This window comes from Myripristis murdjan, chromosome 16 (assembly GCF_902150065.1).
Source record: "Myripristis murdjan chromosome 16, fMyrMur1.1, whole genome shotgun sequence".
Lineage (NCBI taxonomy): Eukaryota > Metazoa > Chordata > Actinopteri > Holocentriformes > Holocentridae > Myripristis > Myripristis murdjan.
In genome coordinates, this window is record NC_043995.1 from 30,379,106 (window position 1) to 30,399,433 (window position 20,328).

At 40.5% G+C, this 20,328-nt stretch overlaps 2 protein-coding genes across 3 annotated transcripts; one reads left to right on the forward strand and one right to left on the reverse strand.

Moving 5' to 3' along the window:
• The first annotated feature begins 5,837 nt into the window (after nt 1-5,837).
• On the forward strand, nt 5,838-9,048 carry s100a1 (S100 calcium binding protein A1). The gene is made up of 3 exons (XM_030072519.1): nt 5,838-5,903; nt 7,886-8,047; nt 8,729-9,048. The coding sequence occupies exons 2-3, from the start codon at nt 7,910-7,912 to the stop codon at nt 8,924-8,926; spliced, it is 336 nt and encodes a 111-aa protein (XP_029928379.1). The 5' UTR covers nt 5,838-5,903; nt 7,886-7,909; the 3' UTR covers nt 8,927-9,048.
• Nucleotides 9,049-9,290: 242 nt separating this feature from the next.
• mettl25b (methyltransferase like 25B) lies at nt 9,291-19,736 on the reverse strand. 2 transcript variants are annotated; one of them, XM_030071542.1, is made up of 9 exons: nt 19,706-19,736; nt 19,394-19,511; nt 18,123-18,241; nt 16,788-17,001; nt 16,380-16,442; nt 16,016-16,153; nt 14,502-15,334; nt 13,397-13,587; nt 9,291-10,762 (listed from the first exon to the last, which is right to left on the reverse strand). In XM_030071542.1, exons 2-9 carry the CDS (start codon nt 19,493-19,495, stop codon nt 10,662-10,664), a joined length of 1,761 nt encoding a protein of 586 aa, XP_029927402.1. In that variant the 5' UTR covers nt 19,496-19,511; nt 19,706-19,736; the 3' UTR covers nt 9,291-10,661. The 2 variants fall into 2 exon arrangements, with proteins under 2 accessions (XP_029927402.1, XP_029927401.1); XM_030071541.1 differs by having other exon boundaries at nt 19,646-19,724.
• Between the last annotated feature and the right edge of the window lie 592 nt (nt 19,737-20,328).

Genomic DNA, 20,328 nt, shown 5'->3' on the forward strand with positions numbered 1-20,328 from the left:
TTCAAAACCCATTTTTTATTTTTTTCCCCTTTCACAGTTTCATACACACTCTAGGAAATGTTTCACAACTGCACTTGGCCCTGACTGGCACCCCTCACTTTATGGCCGACCTAATCGCTTTGCAGCATTTGAATTGGAAAGCATCAGCAGGCTTACCTCATTTGAATTCAGAGAAGCTGCTGTTGTCAGCCAGTCAGGCTCCAGTGTTGTGACAGTCCTGCCTGTGAGCACTTCAGATTTAGTCAAGAAAAACTCAAATTTAAAGTAAAATCAGACCTTAATAATATGGGACTTTGAATCATGTGTAACAAGTTGTATCCACCAGACACATCAATAAACCTCTGACCGCCACCCAGTGGCTCCTGTGGCTACAGCATGTAAGCCTCCTGACGCTGACGTCATTCATTCACCCAGCAGCTCGGCACTTTGTTTTGTACGGAGTTGAAAAAGCCAGCTGTGCAGAGCGATGTGCATCGGGCAGGAACATTAAGTGATGTCAGTCCTGGAGCTGCAGGCTCTAAGATGTCATTCACCAAACATATTATGGCAATAAATTTCAAAAGGAGGATATAAAGGCACTTTGACTAGCAGATAAAACAGCCATTTTTTGAGGCAATGCATTGCAGGCCAGCTCTCTGGGCCATGCTGCACTTGAATTACCACAGTGTTTACATACTATTTGAATGAATTTGCCCTTGAATTATTGGCCTCATATTAGTACTTCAGGTGTTTAAACACTGTCCTGGCCCTGACCTTTTCTGTCAAGCACACTCAGTGCTGCAGTGAAGTGAATATTATTTGATCTTGCTGCTTCTAAGAATGAGCTGCCTCTAAATTGCATAAATGCTGGAGGAAAAATAATCCACTGATACTGCAGCTCCAAAACCAGCATTTTCTGATTTATATTTAAATTATCGTTGTCTGTAGGCCCTTGAAGCATAGGACTTTATGGAAGAAATATAATCTTTGTTTACCTCTGCCATTTTTTTTTTCAGTGTTTATGGACTTTACGTCTTTGATAACTTCAGAAGCTTCACATTTGAAATTCATCCAGCTGTCACAAAGCATCAGTCCTTATTTCAGGATTTTCACTAGGTCATTTTAAGAGCAAATAATAATAATAATAATAATAAAAACACCTCCAAACCATATGAAAATATGTATAAACACCCAGCAGGGGGGTTCTCTTGGTGCAGCAAGAGGAATCTTTTTCAGCAGAGTCCTTTACCATCATCCATCACAACCTCAAAAGTCTTTGAAGTATCTCACGTCGTCTTTAATAATTTACCATCTCCAAAGTAATCTCTGTTGCTGGGTCTCTGTACATGCTGTAGCTAAAGTATTATTCTTGCATAAGGCTCATACATGCATCTGGCCATCTACAATCAAAGGAATACTGTAACAGCACTTTTGCCCTGGTTTTCACTCCTTATTTTCAATTTTGTTGGTGTAAAAAATGGATGCTTTTTCTATTGTTGCACGCGTCTTTACATTGCTCTGGATGACGAGACTGCCAACTGAAGGCCTAGAATGAAAGATACCATTTAGGTTCTCAAAATGATGGGAGTGTTAGTCCTTTTTAGATTAAAAAAAATGTGACAGTGTTTAAGACAGATCTTTGCAGAGAAACAGATACAGTTTGCAAACCAGTACTAATCAAAAGCGACAGTGAGTATGGTTGACATTTTAGACAAAAGAAATCAAAGAGGGCATTCTGGTGAGACTGATTGCGGCATGTCCAAGCAGGCTAATAAAATGCAAAGCTTGACTTAAATTCCAGCAGAGACGTGTGACGGGAACACAGGGACGGACAGCAGCCGCCTTAGATCCAATGTCTCAATTAGCACAAGTAGGGCGAAGAAGCATTGAAGTTGAACACAATCCTCAAAAGGTATCTGGCACAATGCAGTCTGGAGAAACTCAATACTGGTCCTTACAAAGTCTTGAGGCGTGTTCAATTATGTAACAACCATTTGTCTGACTGTCATCAATGCTGGAACAAGCCCTGGTGCAATGATACTGCATCAGCTGCAGAGGCCGTAAAATGCAAGGCAGTGATATGGCGTGTTGGTTGGAGATAGATGGCAAACAGGTCGTTTAGAAAGTCAGGGGTCATGGAAACAGGGCAGCACAGGACCGGCTTTATGTGCAGGAATCAATAGTGCCATCAAGTATCTGCAAAGCAAACCTGCAGAGCGCTGACGTAATACATTACACTAATGGCCAGTATGTTCTGTATTACCTTAAAGGACTGGATTGTTGTTGGGATTTTACTGGTATTGATTCTTAAAGCCAAAAAAACCAACCCTCAGCACTCTTATGGATATTATTCCCTGCCATTTTAAAAGAATGAAACCAGGATTGGCAATTTGATACAACACACTACCACAGAAGAAAACGCTGGCTGCAGCTTCACAAAGGCCCTGCTCACACTTTGCAGACTATGTCCGTTCACATCTGACACTGTAATGCGTCTCAAATGCATTGAAGCACTGAAGGTACATAGTGCAAGTGATTGATCTCCTTCTGTAGCAATCTAGCCAATGCTAGCTAAAACAGTGCTTGTATCGATATGTGGGTAAATGGTTTATTTTTCTGGCTCCACTACTTTGGTATTTGCTTTTTGGCTTGAGAATGAGAGTTTTTGGTGGTTGAAATGTGCTGTAACCTCACATAAAGCTGCATACCGGCGACTGTAACTTTAAGACACCAGCAGCAGCAGATGGTGACTGTGATGAGCAGCTGAATATGCATACCCTTAATGCAAAGCAGTTCAGCGCATTGCTGAAAAAGATGAATCAAATTAAAGCAGCGCCTTCCTGGGTTAATCAAGGTTAAAAGTTAGACGGGGGGAGCTAACTACATGCCATGCAGTCATTTGTGCAGAAGTGAAAAAGTCATACGTGAGAGACAATATCTAAACAGAATTCCTATTTACAAGGTTTGGCTTCTCACACCATGGCTCCCTGTCGCTGTTCTGATCATGATGGCACATTGAGATTGGCAACAATCAACAACCTGATGAGCAACAAAGGCCTGTGAGCGATGCCACAAGATGAGGACAAGAGACCGGTCAAACGAGAATGCCATGTGTTTATCTGCTCTGGGCCACAGGTGGTGGATTATCTCTAGTCTAGTACTGGTATGTGTGGATCATTACTTACATTATCATGGCTAACACTGGGTTGAGAATACAGTGCAACAATCTATTTAGTAACTCAAAGTATGTGACATTTGTCAATTAGTCACTTCATTGAGTACTGATGGGTGACAGTACAATAAGTTAAACTTAGTAAGTAATAATACAGTAATAATACAGACTAATGCTGGGTATTAAGGGTCAGTATATAGTATATGATACTTCTGCACTGCTCTGGTGCAGCCAGTCTCAGACCATGACGAGCCTCTCCAGAGGTTTGCACAACAAAAATTCACAGCAGTGAAATGAAGTTACTTGATGGGTGAAGGTGACTGATTGTCTCAACCTTTAACCCCACTAGCAGGTATATCAACGTCAGTCCTTTGGTCCATCCACCTGTCTGTCCATCCATTCAACATTTTACTTTAAGGCAACATATTTCGAAATCTGTTGGGTGGGTTGAAATGAAATCTGGTGAGCACATTCATGCTCCTCAGAGGATGAACCTCAGTCAGTTTTGGTGAACTCATGACCCTTCCCTTTAGTGCCACCACCAGGCCAAATTTTAGCCTGTACACAATATCTCATAATCTGCTGGGGGAATTACAACAAAATTTGGTGTGGAATATCCTCCTCAGATGACAGTGAACCCTGTAAATTTTGGTGACCACATGACTTTTCGTCTTGTGCCACGCTCAGACCAAAATGTCAGCTTTGCAAACAAGATATCACAAATTGTAATCGGTGGATATGCATATCCACCGATATTTGGTGAGTGCATTCACACTCCGCAAATGTGGATTCTTCTCGATTGTGGTAACCCGATAACCTTTCCTCAGATTTGGTATCTTACAATCTGTTGGCTGGATTGCCATTAAATTTGGAAAGCACATTCATGCTACCCGGAGGATGAACCTTGCCAACTTCGGTGACCACATGACATTTCTTCTAGCATCAACCTCAGGCTAAAATGTACAAATCCCATTCTCCACTACTTGCATCCCGAGCGTGCACCATGCCACCAGCGGTAGAGAGCTGTGCTTGTTAGTGATCTAAGGCTATGTAAAACAGAGCTCACACTGACTTGAAAAGACACGGTTCATTTTTTTTCGAGTAAAGAGAGGAACTGCAGTTTCCGTGTGTCTTTGATCTTTCTAAAATTTTACACCAGTGAAAGATGAATTTCGTAATAAAATGATGAGTTTTTTAATCCCTTGTTGCTAAAATGTGTTGCAGTTCTGATCTGGTAGCTCTGTCATCTGTTGCCCAGTTGAAATTGTGAACATCGTCAGTCTGACTGAAAATTCAATGATACAAACAGGGAGGTTTAGATATTAACACACAGGTTTACACACAGACTCAGACTGATGATGTATAATGTATCCTCTTTAGTTATTATTTTTTTTAATCTTAAAATAAAAAGTTGCACATTTCACCTTTAACCTCCAGTAGCTTACAGCAGCAGATGGTGGCAGCTCCCGTGTTTGAATATGCATACCTTGCAAAGCAGCACACTGCCAAGAAAATGAAAGCAATCCATTGTAAGCAAATCCTTCCCGGGTTAATCGAGGTTAAAAGTTGGACTTGCAGCACTAACTGCATGCCAGTCATTCAAACGAAAGTGACAAATGGCATGCTCTATCTGACCGGGCTGAAAAATGCAGCCTAAAACAACACACGATCTCTAATCAAATGGTTTGGCTTGTCGTGCCATGGCTCCCTGGTGCCCTTGGGACGCTCAACAGCACAGCCTGAGAATGAGTGTACACCTGTGACTGCAGACGGAAAGCAAAAAGATTTTAAATAGCACGTTGTCATACAAATGATTCCCCTCACACCAGAACGGGCCCACTGGCTTCATCAAAAGTGTGATTCCCTGGCGATGTTCCTTCCCGTCCTGCTCAAGGATTCACTTTGAAGAGGCACGGATCCAATTTCCATGTGGATAACGGGACGGTTTCCTGGTGAAAACCCAAACAGAGCTGCAGCGTCCTCGGCTCCAAATGAACCGACTTTCATTAACATTTACATTTTAAGTTCTCACTATTTCTGTATCTATTTAATGTTGACTTTATATCATTACACTTTTTGTTTTGCTTTGAAATACAATGTTGATACCATTATTATTATTATTGGTAATAGAAGTATTAGTAGTGGAAGTTGTAGTAGTAGTACATTTGAAGGCATTTATCGCCTTTTCCTATCCATGGGAGAAATATTCAGATTTAAATTAGCGCTATAGGCAAGATATTTATATATATATATGTCAAAAAATAAAAAAAGTTGGCTTGCAGTTTCAGTAACAAAGTAGGACTGAAACAGAGAAAAGCATCCCTTTAACTCTAATGTAAATGTCATAGTTTCACCAATGTTGCCCAGATACACCCCTGCACTTGGTTTTGGTCACTAGTAACTAGATTTAGAATCTATTTTTTTTCTCCAAATTAGCTTGTGCAGTGTAATTCTAGTGTTTTGTGGCCAAACAGTTGCACCAACCACCTCATTGTTCACCTCATTTAGCGCCTAAGTCTGATTGACATTTTCCGGTTTGGCAAAAGATTTTTGAAAATGTCAGGAACTCAAAACGAAAACCTCAAATGCCCTTGTTACCTGTCGAGAGGTCACAGCCGGAGCCACACCCAAGCTGATTAATCTTCATCAGAGGGAAGGGGCCTGATTTTTATCTCGGCAGACAACTCCTTAAAAGCGCTGAGTTGAACGTGAAAGTCATCTTCATCGTTTTGTGACCTTCAGCTTTGCAGAGGTAAGTAATTTAATTTGAGGCTTAGACCTTGAGAATTGTATCCTTGACAAGAAATGGCTCTGAGCCAGTAGGAAATTACTGATGTTTTAAATGGAAAAGGTCTCATTGATCATGGGTAGGTGATATTTTCAAGTGCAAAGTCCCAACTGTAAGGGACACATTGCAGATGAAATGTCTTCAGAATGTACATTTTCATCAGATTATGTACAGGCAGGATGAGAAATAAAACTATTTGGTGTTTGCGAGCTAAGCCCTGACACATTTGAGTCAACTGCAGGATAAAATATTGCAAAAAGTAGGTGGGAGTTTTGCAAAAACTAGGCTAGCGTCACTGCAGTTCCCACTGCTGTGGTGTCTTGATTTAACCGGCTGGACTGGCTTCTTACACATTTTCCATTAAATTTTCATATTACTGACACATTTCATTTTAAATACTATATATAGTCACTTGTGCAGCCACATGCCTGCCGGTGTTGTGCGCCAGGCTCTCTGTTGCTGTGGACACTCAGAGAAGCCAACAGTGAGTTTAACCCTTATTACACAGAGTTAACCCTTTGTGGAGCCAGCGACATGAATGGTGTGGGCCTTGATGCAGAAATATGACTGCAAACTCATGAGAAAACAATCCTTTGATAATTTGGGATACAGTTCATGTACATTGCTGTGGAGCTGAATCAAAAATGCAAAATGTGACCTGATTATTATTATAGCCTTTATTTAACCTTTATTTAACCATTATCGTGCATGTATGTGTGATGTACAAAGGGAACCAAACTTTTGTTCTCAGTGTTCTCACTTTAAGCACATGACCGATGAATAGACTATAAACTAACTAATTGCATAACCCAGATCCAAACAGCCAGTTTTACTGGGCTATTTTTGTAGAAGTCCCTGGGGATCAATAATCTAATTGAGGGAGAGTCTCTGCTCCAACTTCCACGGTTTCTGCTTTTCTCCCAGCCCTCTGGCCAAAATTTCCAAACTTTTTAAATATCTAAAATTGGGTATTTAAATAAGACTCTGATAATTCAGTTAGGGGTTTGGTTAGACAGTCTTACCTTTAAGCATTCTTAAAAGCTGCTTCTGACACATGAAGGGCATTATGGAGAATCAAGAAAAGGGGAAAAATACACCTCATGTAGCTTTACAATAGATGGGGAAAAGTATTTTATGTTTACAGTTACTTAATAAAATAGAACTTTCACATTAACTGTAGCAATTGTAGATTTAAACTTTTTTTGCAATCCAATGGCTTTAAGCTGCCCTGTTGTGTTTACCTGTGCAGGTACCTGTAAATAACTGTAACACACAATATTTAATCCAGCTGGTTTATGCCTTTGCGGCTCAAGAGCATGTAGTAATATTATTTTTCCAACAGATGGCAACAAAAACACATATTTAAAAACAGTAAATCTGAACTGTATAGTCAGGGTTTTATGGTGTCTGAATCTTAATAATCCAATCTAGCAATATTTTGTAAACTAATAAAAAAAAATAAGGTGTGATATCTGTATTTTTTCTACCAAATTAAGAATAACCAGAGCATAAACAGGGCAGAGAGAAAGCATGGCTGATAACTTGGATGCAAACAAGATCCATCTGACAAGTCATGAAATTTAGTGTTGGGTCTTTACGTTTTATTTGAAATAAAATGTAAAGACCCTGGAAATAATCTTCTAGATTATTGTTCTTGAATAATAATCTTCTAGATTATTGTTCTTGAATAATAATCTTGAATTGACTCTATAATGTCTTTGTCTTCAGTGCTCTGACTCCTCTGACCTGCTTCAAGATACTGCCATCATTTACTGGCAAAAAAAAAAAAAAAAAAAAAAAAAAAAAAAAAAAATATATATATATATATATATATATATATATATATATATATATATATATATATATATATATATTACAGACTGAATTTGAGGCAAGGTTCATTAGTTAATTAGAACTGATACTTCCCTTGGCCTCGTCCCTCCCAGGCAGTCAGCATCACAGAGCCAAAGATGAGTAAGCTGGAAAACGCCATGGACAACCTGATGGACGTCTTCAACTACTACGCCACCAGAGACGGCGACAAGTTCAGCCTGAGCCGCTCGGAGCTGAAGGGCCTGCTGCGTGGAGAGCTGTGCCACTACCTCGAGGTACTTCCTGTCCGACCCGCTGCTCTCAGCTCCACGCAGGAAGCCGTGCATTAGGGGTGGGAGGAAAAAAATCAATACAGAGAAGTATCGCGTTATTTTGGGTGGCAATACTGTATATTGTACCCGTATTATAAATATCGTTTTCCTCTGAATCGGCCCAAGTCACAGCAACGTCTCTTCAAAGTCCAGATGCTGATGAGAAGATTGTCATTCTGGGCTCAAATCAGCAGGATTTCCTTCTGACTGAATCCCACAGGAGAGGAAAAACTAGTTTTCCAACTTTAATCTCAAAAATTCTGAGATTTTTTCTCCAAATATTACTATCCCTCCCCTGGCTCGCTATATATATTTTTTCTCTGTTTCATGGCCCTGGTATGCCATCATCCACATGACTTTTTGTCAAATGGTTAGGGAAAAAAGATTGAATGATTTTTTCTTTTTTTAAGTCCAGCCATCCCAAACTAAAATCAAAGCCTGCACTGTTCAGTGACAGTAATGTAATGGATCAGATCAGTACTCATCTGTAAATGTATATTATGATCATTTGGCACTAAAGGAAGTCAAAAGGCCAGATCAGCTTAGCAAAAGAGACAAAACAAAGTAAAATAAAAATGGTCGCTCTCCCTCATGTGCTTTGAAAAGTGGTGCTTGTTTGTGAAAGTTCGGTTCTTCTGTCTCCAGGCCAGCCGGGACCCCAGGATGGTGGATGAGATCATGTGTGACCTGGACAAGAACATGGACGGCAAAGTGAATTTTGAGGAGTTTGTTGGTCTCGTCACCCGGCTGACCGTGGCCAGCTGCGGGTATTTTGACGGATACACACCTCAAATCTCCACCTGCGGTAACACACCTAAAATCTCCACCTGCGGCTACAAATAAAGTGCTGACTTGGACGCCTGCGACATCAGCCACAGTTATTAAAGTTCCAGTTGGCACATTATACATTATATTATGCAGTGATCAATAACTGCCATTGACCTACTGTGATTAATAAAGATTGTGATTGGCTTTGATCAGCTGTGTCCTGTCCTGTGCATTTCCTCATTCAACAGTGATCTACCTATAGTCAACAAGAAAAATGAAAAAAAAGCAAAATAACCACTCACAAATATAAAAATGGAGAACGCAATTGGCAAACCAAGAACACAAAAACACAATTATAAAACATCTTATAAAATATTTTGTTTTTATCAGTTAATTCAGTTTTGTGCCATAATATATATTTTCATTCCTTCATACATGATCATATTAATTAATGCATTTTTTTTATCCATTTTTTCTGATTTGCACATTTTTTTAATTTATTCAAAATGACTGATTTGTCAATTGATCAGCTGATTATTGGGTGTCACAAATGATCCGCCAAGACACAGGTTAAATTCATCAAACACATCTGTTAAACACACTTTGGTGTGATCTGCCACACAATCAATTATTTCTGCCTGAAATGAAAAAAATGAACATTACTGACTGCTTCTCAAGTCTAGAATCACTCATATTTTTTTGTTTTGTTTTGTTTAATTGCAGAGTATTAAACAGATAAAAAAATACAGCTAAGACATGCCTATTCCTGTTTGAAATAATTATTTTGTTTTGTTTTTATTCCATTTTTAAATATGATTGCAAAGCCACATCTCCAGCAGCCATTACTCCACTGTACTAACAACACTCTGTCACCTCATATTTAACTAATCATGCCAAAGTGTTCATTTGGTACAAGAGCAGAAAACACTCCCTTTATATTAAGTGCAAATGAAAACTGCTTTTACCGAAGCAAAAAAAATATCTTACAGCTACAGGACGTAGTAAATTGACATTTCTGAGGTTCATTTTGGTTTAAAATGGTCAAAAAGAGACAGAGAAACACCTAATTAATAATCAGTAATCCAGACTTTTGGATGGTGGTGCGCCCGTGGTAAACCTGTGTGAGCGAGACAGACACAGACATGGAGACCACCTGATGCTCCCTTTTATTCCTCTTTATTGCACAGTCTGTACAGTCTGCTGCAAATGACCAGGAATCTACACATTTACCTAAACCTCATCCAGCAGTTCATTTGTGTTGTGACAAACGAGACAGGGTGAGGATTCAATTTAAAGCACTCGTTGTTTATTGCTTTGACTCGGAGATGCAGTGACTGGGCTTGTTACTGCTAAAAAAAAAGCGCTTCAAAACATGTGCAAAGTGCTTCACAAGGCAAGTGTAGGGAACAAGACAAGTCCACTAAAAAAACAAAAAAAACAAAAAAAACAAAAAAAAAACAAGAGAAAACCACAAACAAGTACAAAAAAATAAAGTCTGCAACAGCACCATCTGCTGCCCAGAATAAATAAATACAACTGGAACTGGGTAAAAATGAATGGACGGGGATCTGAGGCTTTCACTGCAGGGTGCCATTTACTCTTTTTAGGTAAAAAAATTAAAATCTTTTAATGATGTCCATTATTCAATAACTTTAAAATATATAGTCTATAATGAGAATAGAAGCAGTATCGACATTAAGACTAAAAGTGTGACCTTTCATGACCTTTCACCCCCGCCAAAAGTGGTAACTTCCATATAAAATCGACCGGGTCTGAAATGAAACTTGTGATTTCATCGCCGGCCTCATCTTCATGTTCCTCCTCTGTCCACGTGCGGCTTCAGCGCCACCAGCACAAAGTTACGGGGAGAGAAGTTCGGGTCGAAGAGAGGAACCAGTTTACTGTCCACACCTGCAGGGAGAGGACACACCAGTTACAGCTGAACTGGTTCCACATCCACAAAACACACCTGGAAAACACCTTTGGAGTGATTTCGTTTGGTTAGTTTGGTTTGTTTGGCCTTGTGAGAACGATGCCGCTCAAATGCAGGTGGCCGGTGCGAATCCTCTGACAAGGAAACTGCACCGTAGAGCGAGAACATGATATGAACCAATTACAGGAACATATCCCAAAAAATGCAAGGTCAATAAAAAGTCAGTAAAAAGTACATTATGTTACCAAAACACCGCAGAAAAAACCACACAAGCCCTGGTTGACTTGCAGCTGAGCAGCGCGAACATTAACAAACCAAATATTTCGTATGCAGCAAGGTGAAAAAAAAAACCTGTAGGTGTAAGCATACCCTTGCTCTACCCTACCACCAATCTTGGCAGGCAACCAACTCTCATATCTATAACTCTCACCCGTTCCCTTCTTTTTTGCTAGATGCTGAAAACAGTGAAAGTCACAGGAATTTTTAGACCCTGACGGACAAAAAAGGTCACATTAATTCGCCGTGGGCACAGCTGTTTTATCTAGCAGGGGAATTAGAAAAAGAAAGTTGTTTAAAGCTGCTGTCAAGTGAAAATATGAAAAAAAAAAAAAAAATCACCTTATTAGAAAACCTGCGACATTTTCAGACTGACAGCCCTGCGTTTTGGAAAATTCCCCGTAAATGAGCTTCGCATTGCGTAATGTTCAGACTGAACAAACAGAACTTCCTTCCTCCATTTGACTTCGAGCCAGTGATGAAGGAGTGATGAAGAATGCCTTGCTCCTTACTTACGAATTCTGCCTAGCAACGGACACAGATTGACCCGAACAGATTTTTATTTGTGAGATAATCAATGATAATGGATGGATGGCATTTCAGCTATTCTGACACTACTTCAATATGACACAACATTCAGTACCTTAACCCTCTGAACCCCAAGCAGTTTTTGGGCGTTTTCTGCTCCCCTCACATTTTGGCTCACTGTGGGCTTGTTTTTCACTGCAATTACAAGTGCTGCACCTCAATGGAAACAGCACAGCTGTGATTATCACCTGAAGCCATTCAAAAATGCCTTTCACACAGTATGAAAGAGTTATAGTGCCATAAATAATTTAAAAAAATAAAAAAGGCAAACTGATTTTTTATGATAATTTATTTTACAAAAATCGAGAAACATTGGAATAAATGTACAGAACATTTTTTCAGGTGCCCACAAGTGTCACTGATCCAGGAAAAAAAAAAAGTAGGGCTTCACATGATTTATTTCCTGAAATATTAACATTTTTCCAACCTGTATAAACTTAGGTGTTTTTACTGCCTTGCGCCCTTCCATGTTACTACTGTTGCCTACACACTGAAATTCAGTGAATTTTTGTCACGCAACTGTTGGGCTCACCTGTATCAATCAAGATGTCTCAGATCTGCTGAAGACCGCAGAATTTTCTGTTTTTTGAATTATCTGGATTGAGTAAATAACTATTTTTTGGCGAATTGTTGAATGAAGCATGTATAATAAAATGATTCGAATGAAAAATCACTTTTTTAGGCTTAGTTTCGTCCTTTTTTCTACCGCTAAACCGAAGTCGGACATGTTGCATTCAGGGACATTCAAATTCCGACGAAAAAATAGGTTTTTAAAGCTTCCAGCTATGATAAACGATTGAATTTTGGCGATTTTTAAAAAAATACATGTCTTTCTATCCCGCCGGCGGGTTTGGGGTTCAGGGTGTTAACAAAATGTGTCCTGCGATCTGACAAGTCATTTAAACCTCACTCTAATATATGTGGCGTGTGTATGTGTGTGTGTGTGGATGTCCCGTGAGTTGGAGGAATTACAAACAAAGGACTAGACCAGACAGAGCTGCAGTCTAGCTGCGGAAACTGCACTACAGCTCTTTGAATCAAACAGCTGAAACATTCACTTAGCATCAAGCAGTCCGCCATGTTTCAAACTGGATCCCAGTCAGTCTTAACTGGCTGCCGAACTGAATCCAGGAGCCGCGTACAGCACTGACAAAGACAGAGTCACAACCAACATCAAAACCTCCGAGCAGAAGCTCCTGCAAAGCTGTTCCAGTTACCTGTAAGCACCTCGCCAAACCATCTCTGGGACTGTCGACTGCTGACATTACTTTTGTTTGCCATGGAATTCCAGTAATGCCAATTTTTTTTTTAAATTTGCCCTGTCTGAAACAATTCATCAACCAGCGTAAAATTGCAGTTTTGCTAACTGATTAATTGTTTCATTTGTCAAGTAAAAATACAGAACATTTGCTGGCTGCAGTTTCACAGTTCTTTTTTTTTTTTTTTTTTTCATGTAATTTGAACATGACATGAAATAATGTTTTTTTTGGCAGCTGCTCAAATGCAACAAACCTCATTTGGGTAAATTGTGATGAGAACTGAAGCTCAGGTAACTTGTATTTGGCATTTGTCATTATTTCTGACACTTTACAGACAAAATAATCAAGTAATCAAAACAAAGATTAATAGAGTAATCAACAATAAAAAAAAATAATCATAAGATATTAAATGGTGATAAAAAGGTGAGTATCCTGTCAGTACAACACAGTTGCCAAAGCCTGGTGCATCTTTTGTGTGTGTCGCCTCACCTTGCTCCTGCAGGTAGATGATCCGGTCCAGCAGCACCAGCGTCTCCACCACCGGCGCCAGCAGCAGAGCCAGGCTGAAGAAGACCACCACCCGGCCCTGCTGCTCCAACAGGGCCTCCACCTGCTCCGGGTCCAGGTCCAGGGCCAAGGCGGCGGGCAGGCTGACCCGGGCCAGACCCAGACGGGCGTACCTGAGGGGAACGAGGATATCGAGAGAGAAAGGTACGTTAGCAGTTTGCTGATGTCTGACGTCTGGGCTCTCTGACCGGGTCGATGCAAAACATTTTTATTCTCAGTAAAAGAAAATAAGAGTGGAATCCTTCGTTTCTAGGGTCCAGCAAAATGAATGACAGCTGAATTTCACTAATGTCACTTACAGTTGGTTAGAGGAAGCATTACAGCAAAATTAAATGAGTCTTTTTTCCTCAATGATCAAAAGCTTTCAAAGTTGCAGTAAGTCAGAATTTTACTGTCCACTGAATAAAAGATGATTAAAACGATTAAAATAATGGTAACTATCATCAGACATTCATTACGCAATAGATAAAATGCTTACTCCTCATTGGCTCAATATGAACATTTTTTTATCTGCAGCTAAATATGATAAAATAAACAGTATCATTATTTGAAACTATTTCCAAATATGTAATTATATTTTGCAACTTTTGAAAATTTTTACAGGCCTGGCAAACAAATTTTCAGCATTTGTAACCTTGCTAGGATTTTCCTGATTTTTAAGAACCTTGCGTTGCGTTTCCAGGCTTTTGGTCCAATTCTCGCTCTTTTCCACACCTTGGAATAACCAGATACATTCTCCAGACACCTCCTTTAACGAGGGGATCCTAAAGCACTCCAAAAATATAGCAAAAACCTTTATTCTGTAAGGCTAAACATATTTTAAATAGAGTTTTTCATTTTACTTTTCTTTACTTTCTTAAGGAGATGCTTGAGAACTCTTTATCCAAAGAGCTTTTGTCTACAGTGTACACAGTTTTGCACACCAAACACTCGGCAGCATTCCAGCTCTATCCACATCCTCCACACGTTTCCAGATTTCCCGGTCCGGTGCTGAAACCCTGCACATGCCTGAAAGCTCGACACTCACTCTGTGAAAGGCAGCATGTGGGCTTTCTTTATGGTCTGGATTCCCGCCCTGCGCAGCTCCGGCCTCGCGCTCCTGATGATCGTCTCCAGCATCGCCCGGTAACAGTGTGTCCTTAGCAAGGCGCTCTCCTCCCTCAGCCTCCGCACATAGTCCTCTATGGCGTGACACGCCCCCTCTCGCGCCTTGTAAGACAGCTGGTGTCCGGGTAAGCCCCGTACCCAGGAGCTCATCGGGTAGCCGAACTGCGAGGGTGACGTTTCGTGATCTGGTGCTGGTGGAACGGAGGGGGAGGGCTCCACCAGCCCCGGAGGCGTTGGGTTTTCTTTGGTGCTGATTTTCATGTAGCAGCACGCCACAGAGGTGATGCCGCGTACATGCGGGCAGTTCACGAAGTGGCGGAGGAGGGTGGCGCTTAGGTCACCACAGGCGTGGAGACCAGTCAGGACAAAGTCTTGATAGGCTTGTGGGCTGTCCTCCGCGGGGCGACGACCCTCCTGACTGAGAGGCTGGACACAACAAGTGTTCGGGGACGACTCCTCATTCTCGCTAAGCCGCTGCTGTGGTGCCATTTCAACATCCTGTGAGGGATTTACTGCACAGGGGGCGCTGGAGTCTGCAGGACCGAGAGCTGGCCCGGTCTCCTGTGCTCGTCCCGGCTGCCCAGAGCCCCGCAGTCTCTTCTTACTGGGTCCAGATGGAGTCGGGTGACCTTCGCTCACACATTCAGCAGAACTGAGCTGCTCGATGAAGGCCTCCCATGATGCCTTGGGGTTTACCCAACTGGCCACATGGCGAGGAGAAGATCCAGGTACTGGCAGCTGAGATGAGCTATTCTGGAGAAAAAAACAACCAAAACAAAACAGATCCATTATATTTTGTCTTAAAGGCCTTGTGTAAGTGACTTTCTACTTTTCCTGCACTGTATTTCTGAGGAATATCTACTTTTTACTGCAGTGCATTTAACTGACAGCTGGAGTTACTGGTTACTTTGCAGAAGAAGCTTTTCAATGGAAATTATCAAATGTACTACACTGTTAGAGAGTAAACTAACTAGCAGGATATGGAGCAGTTAGAGCTGCACCATAAAAATACTTATTACAGGTTAACGCATCAATAATTTAACACTGAAAGGAACCAGGCACTTTACCACATTATAATAATACTTCTCTAGTTTTACTTAAACCTGAATTAAGTAATTTCAGGACCTGCTTTCACCTCTTTTCTCTTTTCTCTCTTCACTCTCAGGGCATGAGAGTGAAATGTGTCCCTCATTTCCACCCCAAAAACACATTTTTCCATCTTAACTTTCAGTTTTGTGCAGGCACACTGCTGTGACCCCAGAGTTTGAGGTCTCAACACCATCTAGTGGTCAGAAACCACACAGTGCAGCTTTAAGTCACATTTTCATTTTCAATCTTCATCAGAGATCAATATGCTTGGTTTCTAAATTCCTACAGACTTTTACCAAGCTTTTAAGGATGAAATATGTATAACATGCTCATCAAAGCACCGACCTTTTTCTGCCTTTCCTTCTCCAAGGCCCACAGCAACTGTGCATCAAACCTGGACGCCATCGTGGCCAGCGTGTGATCAGCTTCGATTCCCGTCACAGACAGTCCCAGCCCGAACGACAGGAAACGCGTCAGGTGACCCTGTTCAGAGCAGACGTGTGCAGATTTAGTCACCGCAGAAATCCCTCTTGTTTTGTTACAGTGGGCTCGCTGAATTACTGGAACAAGATACGACTGGGAGCTGAATCCATACAGGACAGATGCAACATAAAGGCATGGCAGGGGATGGCAAAAATATGACAAAATATGACAAAAACTAGGAGGCAGAGATCATTCCAGCCTCAATACCGTGAAGCGGATACGTTACCTGTCCAGAACCAACATCCACCACTTTCCTGCAGTCAGTCTGGTCACACAGTTGTTTTACCAACTAGGAATAAAAAAAAAAGGCAAATTAACTTTATCTACAAGGCCTGCAACTAATCGTTTTGCCTATTAAATGTGAAAACAAATGTTACAAGAGCCCAAAGCGATATGTTAAAATTAGGTGTCAGCAGCCAATTTTACACTCTATAATGATGTGAAATACAGAAAAGAAAGCCCTTCTTTTTTGAAGTAACTAGAAAATTTGGTATTCCTTCTTGATAAATGACAAAAAGAATCAAAATTATAATTGAGTCATTCTCTGTCAATTAACTAACATCGTTTCAGCACTTTATTACGAATGGGTCCACCACACAAATGTAAATGCAGCGACGGGACATGAATCCCGTACCAGGCCCAGCTTCCGGATCTCGTGCTGTTTCTTGGGCTTGACGTGTTTCCTGAATATGTGACCCAGCAGGGAGCTCTGGCTCGCGTTCTCCAGGAACTCCTCAGGCTTCAGCGCGCCCGCCCCGCTGCCGCCGCCCCGCTCGCACCTGGGGAACGCCAGGCCGTGAGCTGTGGAGCGGAAAGCCAGGAGGGAGAGAGGCCACACAGACGGATATCTGCAACGACACCATTTCCACAGTCAAGCTTCACCGTGAACACCGACAGATTACCAGGACCAAGTCGGTCTTAATGCTGGAGCTGATTTTAAAGAGCGGATCAACACCAGCAGAAAACGTTTGCTGCGCTGCCCCCTAGAGGTTGAAACTTTCAGGCGTGTCGCACTTCTGGCCACACCCAGTCACTAGGTGCGTTTCCATCCACCTCTTTTTATTCGCAGTTTCAATTTGCGCATTAAAAACCTGAATGGCAACACTGAAAATTCGAGAAAAAAAAATTCCCAAATATCGCAAAAAAAGTTTTTAGCTTGCGGGGGGTGGAAAAGTTGGTGCATCGATAACAGGAAAATGTGAATAAGTGCCATGGAAATAGGTTTAGCAAATAAAGGGTGTTGTTTATAATCATGTGACAACAACAGCTGGTTTGTTTGGACCAAAGAACAGACTTTAACTTTTCTTGAACTAATTAAAGAAAACAATATTAATGCTGTACTGGACAGTAAACAACAAACTTTTGATTTTTGACTGACGTGCCCTCTTCTTCTGCAGTGGTATAATGTCACCCGGCTGGAGAATTAGTGCCACCTATTGCTCACCTTGATGAACCAACTCCAAATATTTGCATAACAGAAGTGGATGGAAACATGCATAAATTCACATTTTTTTTTTGCCAAATTTCTGAAAATTCTGTTAAAATTTGCAATATATTTGGATGGAAACCCGACTAATGACGGAGCTGTAGGTACGCTGCCACTGGGAGCTGCTAAAAATACAGAATTCAGTCCAAATCATAACTCTCTACAGTCACACTTTGTTGTCATTGAACTTTTATTTATTACACTGTATCACAGTTGTATCAAATTGTGAAGTTCACACTGTGTCTAATTGTATCATGAGATAAGCTTATGTCCTTTTCCCAATGTCATACAGACCTCAGACTGTCTGTGTCATCTCTACAATCACTTCAGGAAATTCACTGTTATAGTCTGGCTTTCATATAATGATCATTTATTTACTGTTTCATCCTCCCCTGTAGGTTTTGTTATGGCCGTCTTGTCTTGTGTCTGCTTTATTTGTGATGCTTTTTGTTTTACAACGTCTGCACAGAAAAACTCCCGTACCTCCGGTCCCTCTTTGCTCCATCCAGCAGGAGGTCTGCTACTTGTGGATAGGACAGGTCGCGCAGCGCCACCTGCCAGCTGATGGGTAACGTCGCCCACAGATCTTCAGTGAAGAACTCCTGCAGGCGGAGAAACATATCGATCAGTCACAATCCTAAAAGTGCAAGACGATGCAGCATGAATAACCTCACTGAGCCATGTCCAGACAGAATACACACACACACACACACACACACACACACACACACACGGTGAAGATAAAAGAAATAAGATCAATCAGTCAATAAAACTCTCAACAGCAGGTAAGGAATCAGTCAATAGTAAAGTGTTAAAATGAAAAGATAGATACTTTATTCATCCCGAAGGAAATTCACAGTTTTCAGCAGTATCCACAGAGTACAAGATTAAGTCAATCAAAAATAAAGAATAAGTAAATCAAAAATAAAGAATAAAAGATGACCCTGGAGATCTAAAGATCTAAGTACCAATGTGCAAAAAAACAATGTGCAAAAAATCAATATAACCAGTGTGCATCGATGTATACAATGTGCATAGATGAGGGCAATGTGCAAATTTACAGTATAAATAAAGAAATCAATAGATAGTAAATTGTTAAAAGAAAAACACTATAGAAAATTCCAATAAATAGCTGAGTTAATAATAATAAATAATTGGGATCAAACTGAATACCAACTGACAGTAAAAACATTAAATTGATAAAAAATAATACTTCATTAAGTTAATAAGTAAGTAAGTAAGTAAGTAAGTAAGTAAGTAAGTAAGTAAGTAAGTAAGAAAGTAAGCAAGCATCAGAGGGTGAAGCAACATGGACTGATGAGCTGTTTCCATTCACAATCTGAAAAGCCAGGCAGCAGAAAAGTCACCTTTATTTTGGCATTTCATTTATCAGTTTAAAGGAAGTTAGTGCAATGGTCCTTTTCTCAAAGTACACCTGTGCACCAGTTCTACCTGCACTTAACCCTTCAGCCATGGAAGAAAAACTCATCAGCAGCTTTACTTTCTGGTTGGAATGAAACTTGCAGGCACATGGCACAAAAATAACTGTCTGGACACCCGAGCTAAAAATAAACCAGTTTTCTCCGGCTAAGCTGCATTAAAAGTTTACTGTGGCTTCTGCAATATGAACACACACCTGGCCTGCAGCTGCTTGACATGTAACACAACAAACACACACCCTCACTGCCGTGTAGCACCAGCTGGGGAGGAATAAAAGCGAGTAAAGAATCTGTAAAATGTGGAGATTTACGTACAATAATGTAGGAGTCGGATAAGTTGGTGTACTGAGACAGGAAGGTGGTGAGTTTGTTGGCCAGCTGTCTTTGCTGCTCGGCGGAGAGACTGGGTGCAAACATCTCCACATGCTACATGCTAAAAACACAACTCGATAATGTTAAAAATGATAATATTAAAAAAAAAAAGTTTGCGTCCAGAAAAGCTACGCAGATGTATAATCATATGTCGGACGGCTAGCACAGGTTAAAAAAAATAAATTAATAAAATACAATCAAATATTAATCCCAGGTTGATCGCAGGCGGGTGGATCTGCCTGCTAGCTAGCTCACTCTTTCACGTGTGGGATCTTGATGCCTTCACGTGCTTCTCGCAAGCTCGTACTTTCGACGGTCGATGTCGTAAATGCGGCATGTTTTCAGTCACATTCAAGTGCTTTTGCTGTAAAATTACAAAAATTGAGCTTGTTACTGAGAGAGCTCTGTTGAATTGTGTTTCATCCTAAATAAGGCAGCGGATAGTGAAAAAATGCAGTGTGTTTTACTTTAATCGAAGTTCAAATTAATAAATAGACACTTTGCAATCAGATGTTGGCACTTAAATAGATAGATAGATAGATAGATAGATAGATAGATAGATAGATAGATAGATACTTTATTCATCCCGCAGGAAATTCACATTTTTTTCAGCAGTATCCACAGATTACAGATTAAGTAAATAAAAAAAAAAAATAGAAATAAAGAATAAGATCTAAGTACAACAGAATAAGATCTGAGTACAACAGAATAACCCAGTGTGCAAAAAGCAATGTGCATCAAAAAAACAGAAAAAACCGTGTGCATGGGTGTATAAAATGTGCATAGAGGTAGGTCAATGTGCAAATTTAGAAGAAATATACAGTATACACATGATAAATAGATGGCCTTCGTCCTAAATAGCTAATACAGCATAGATA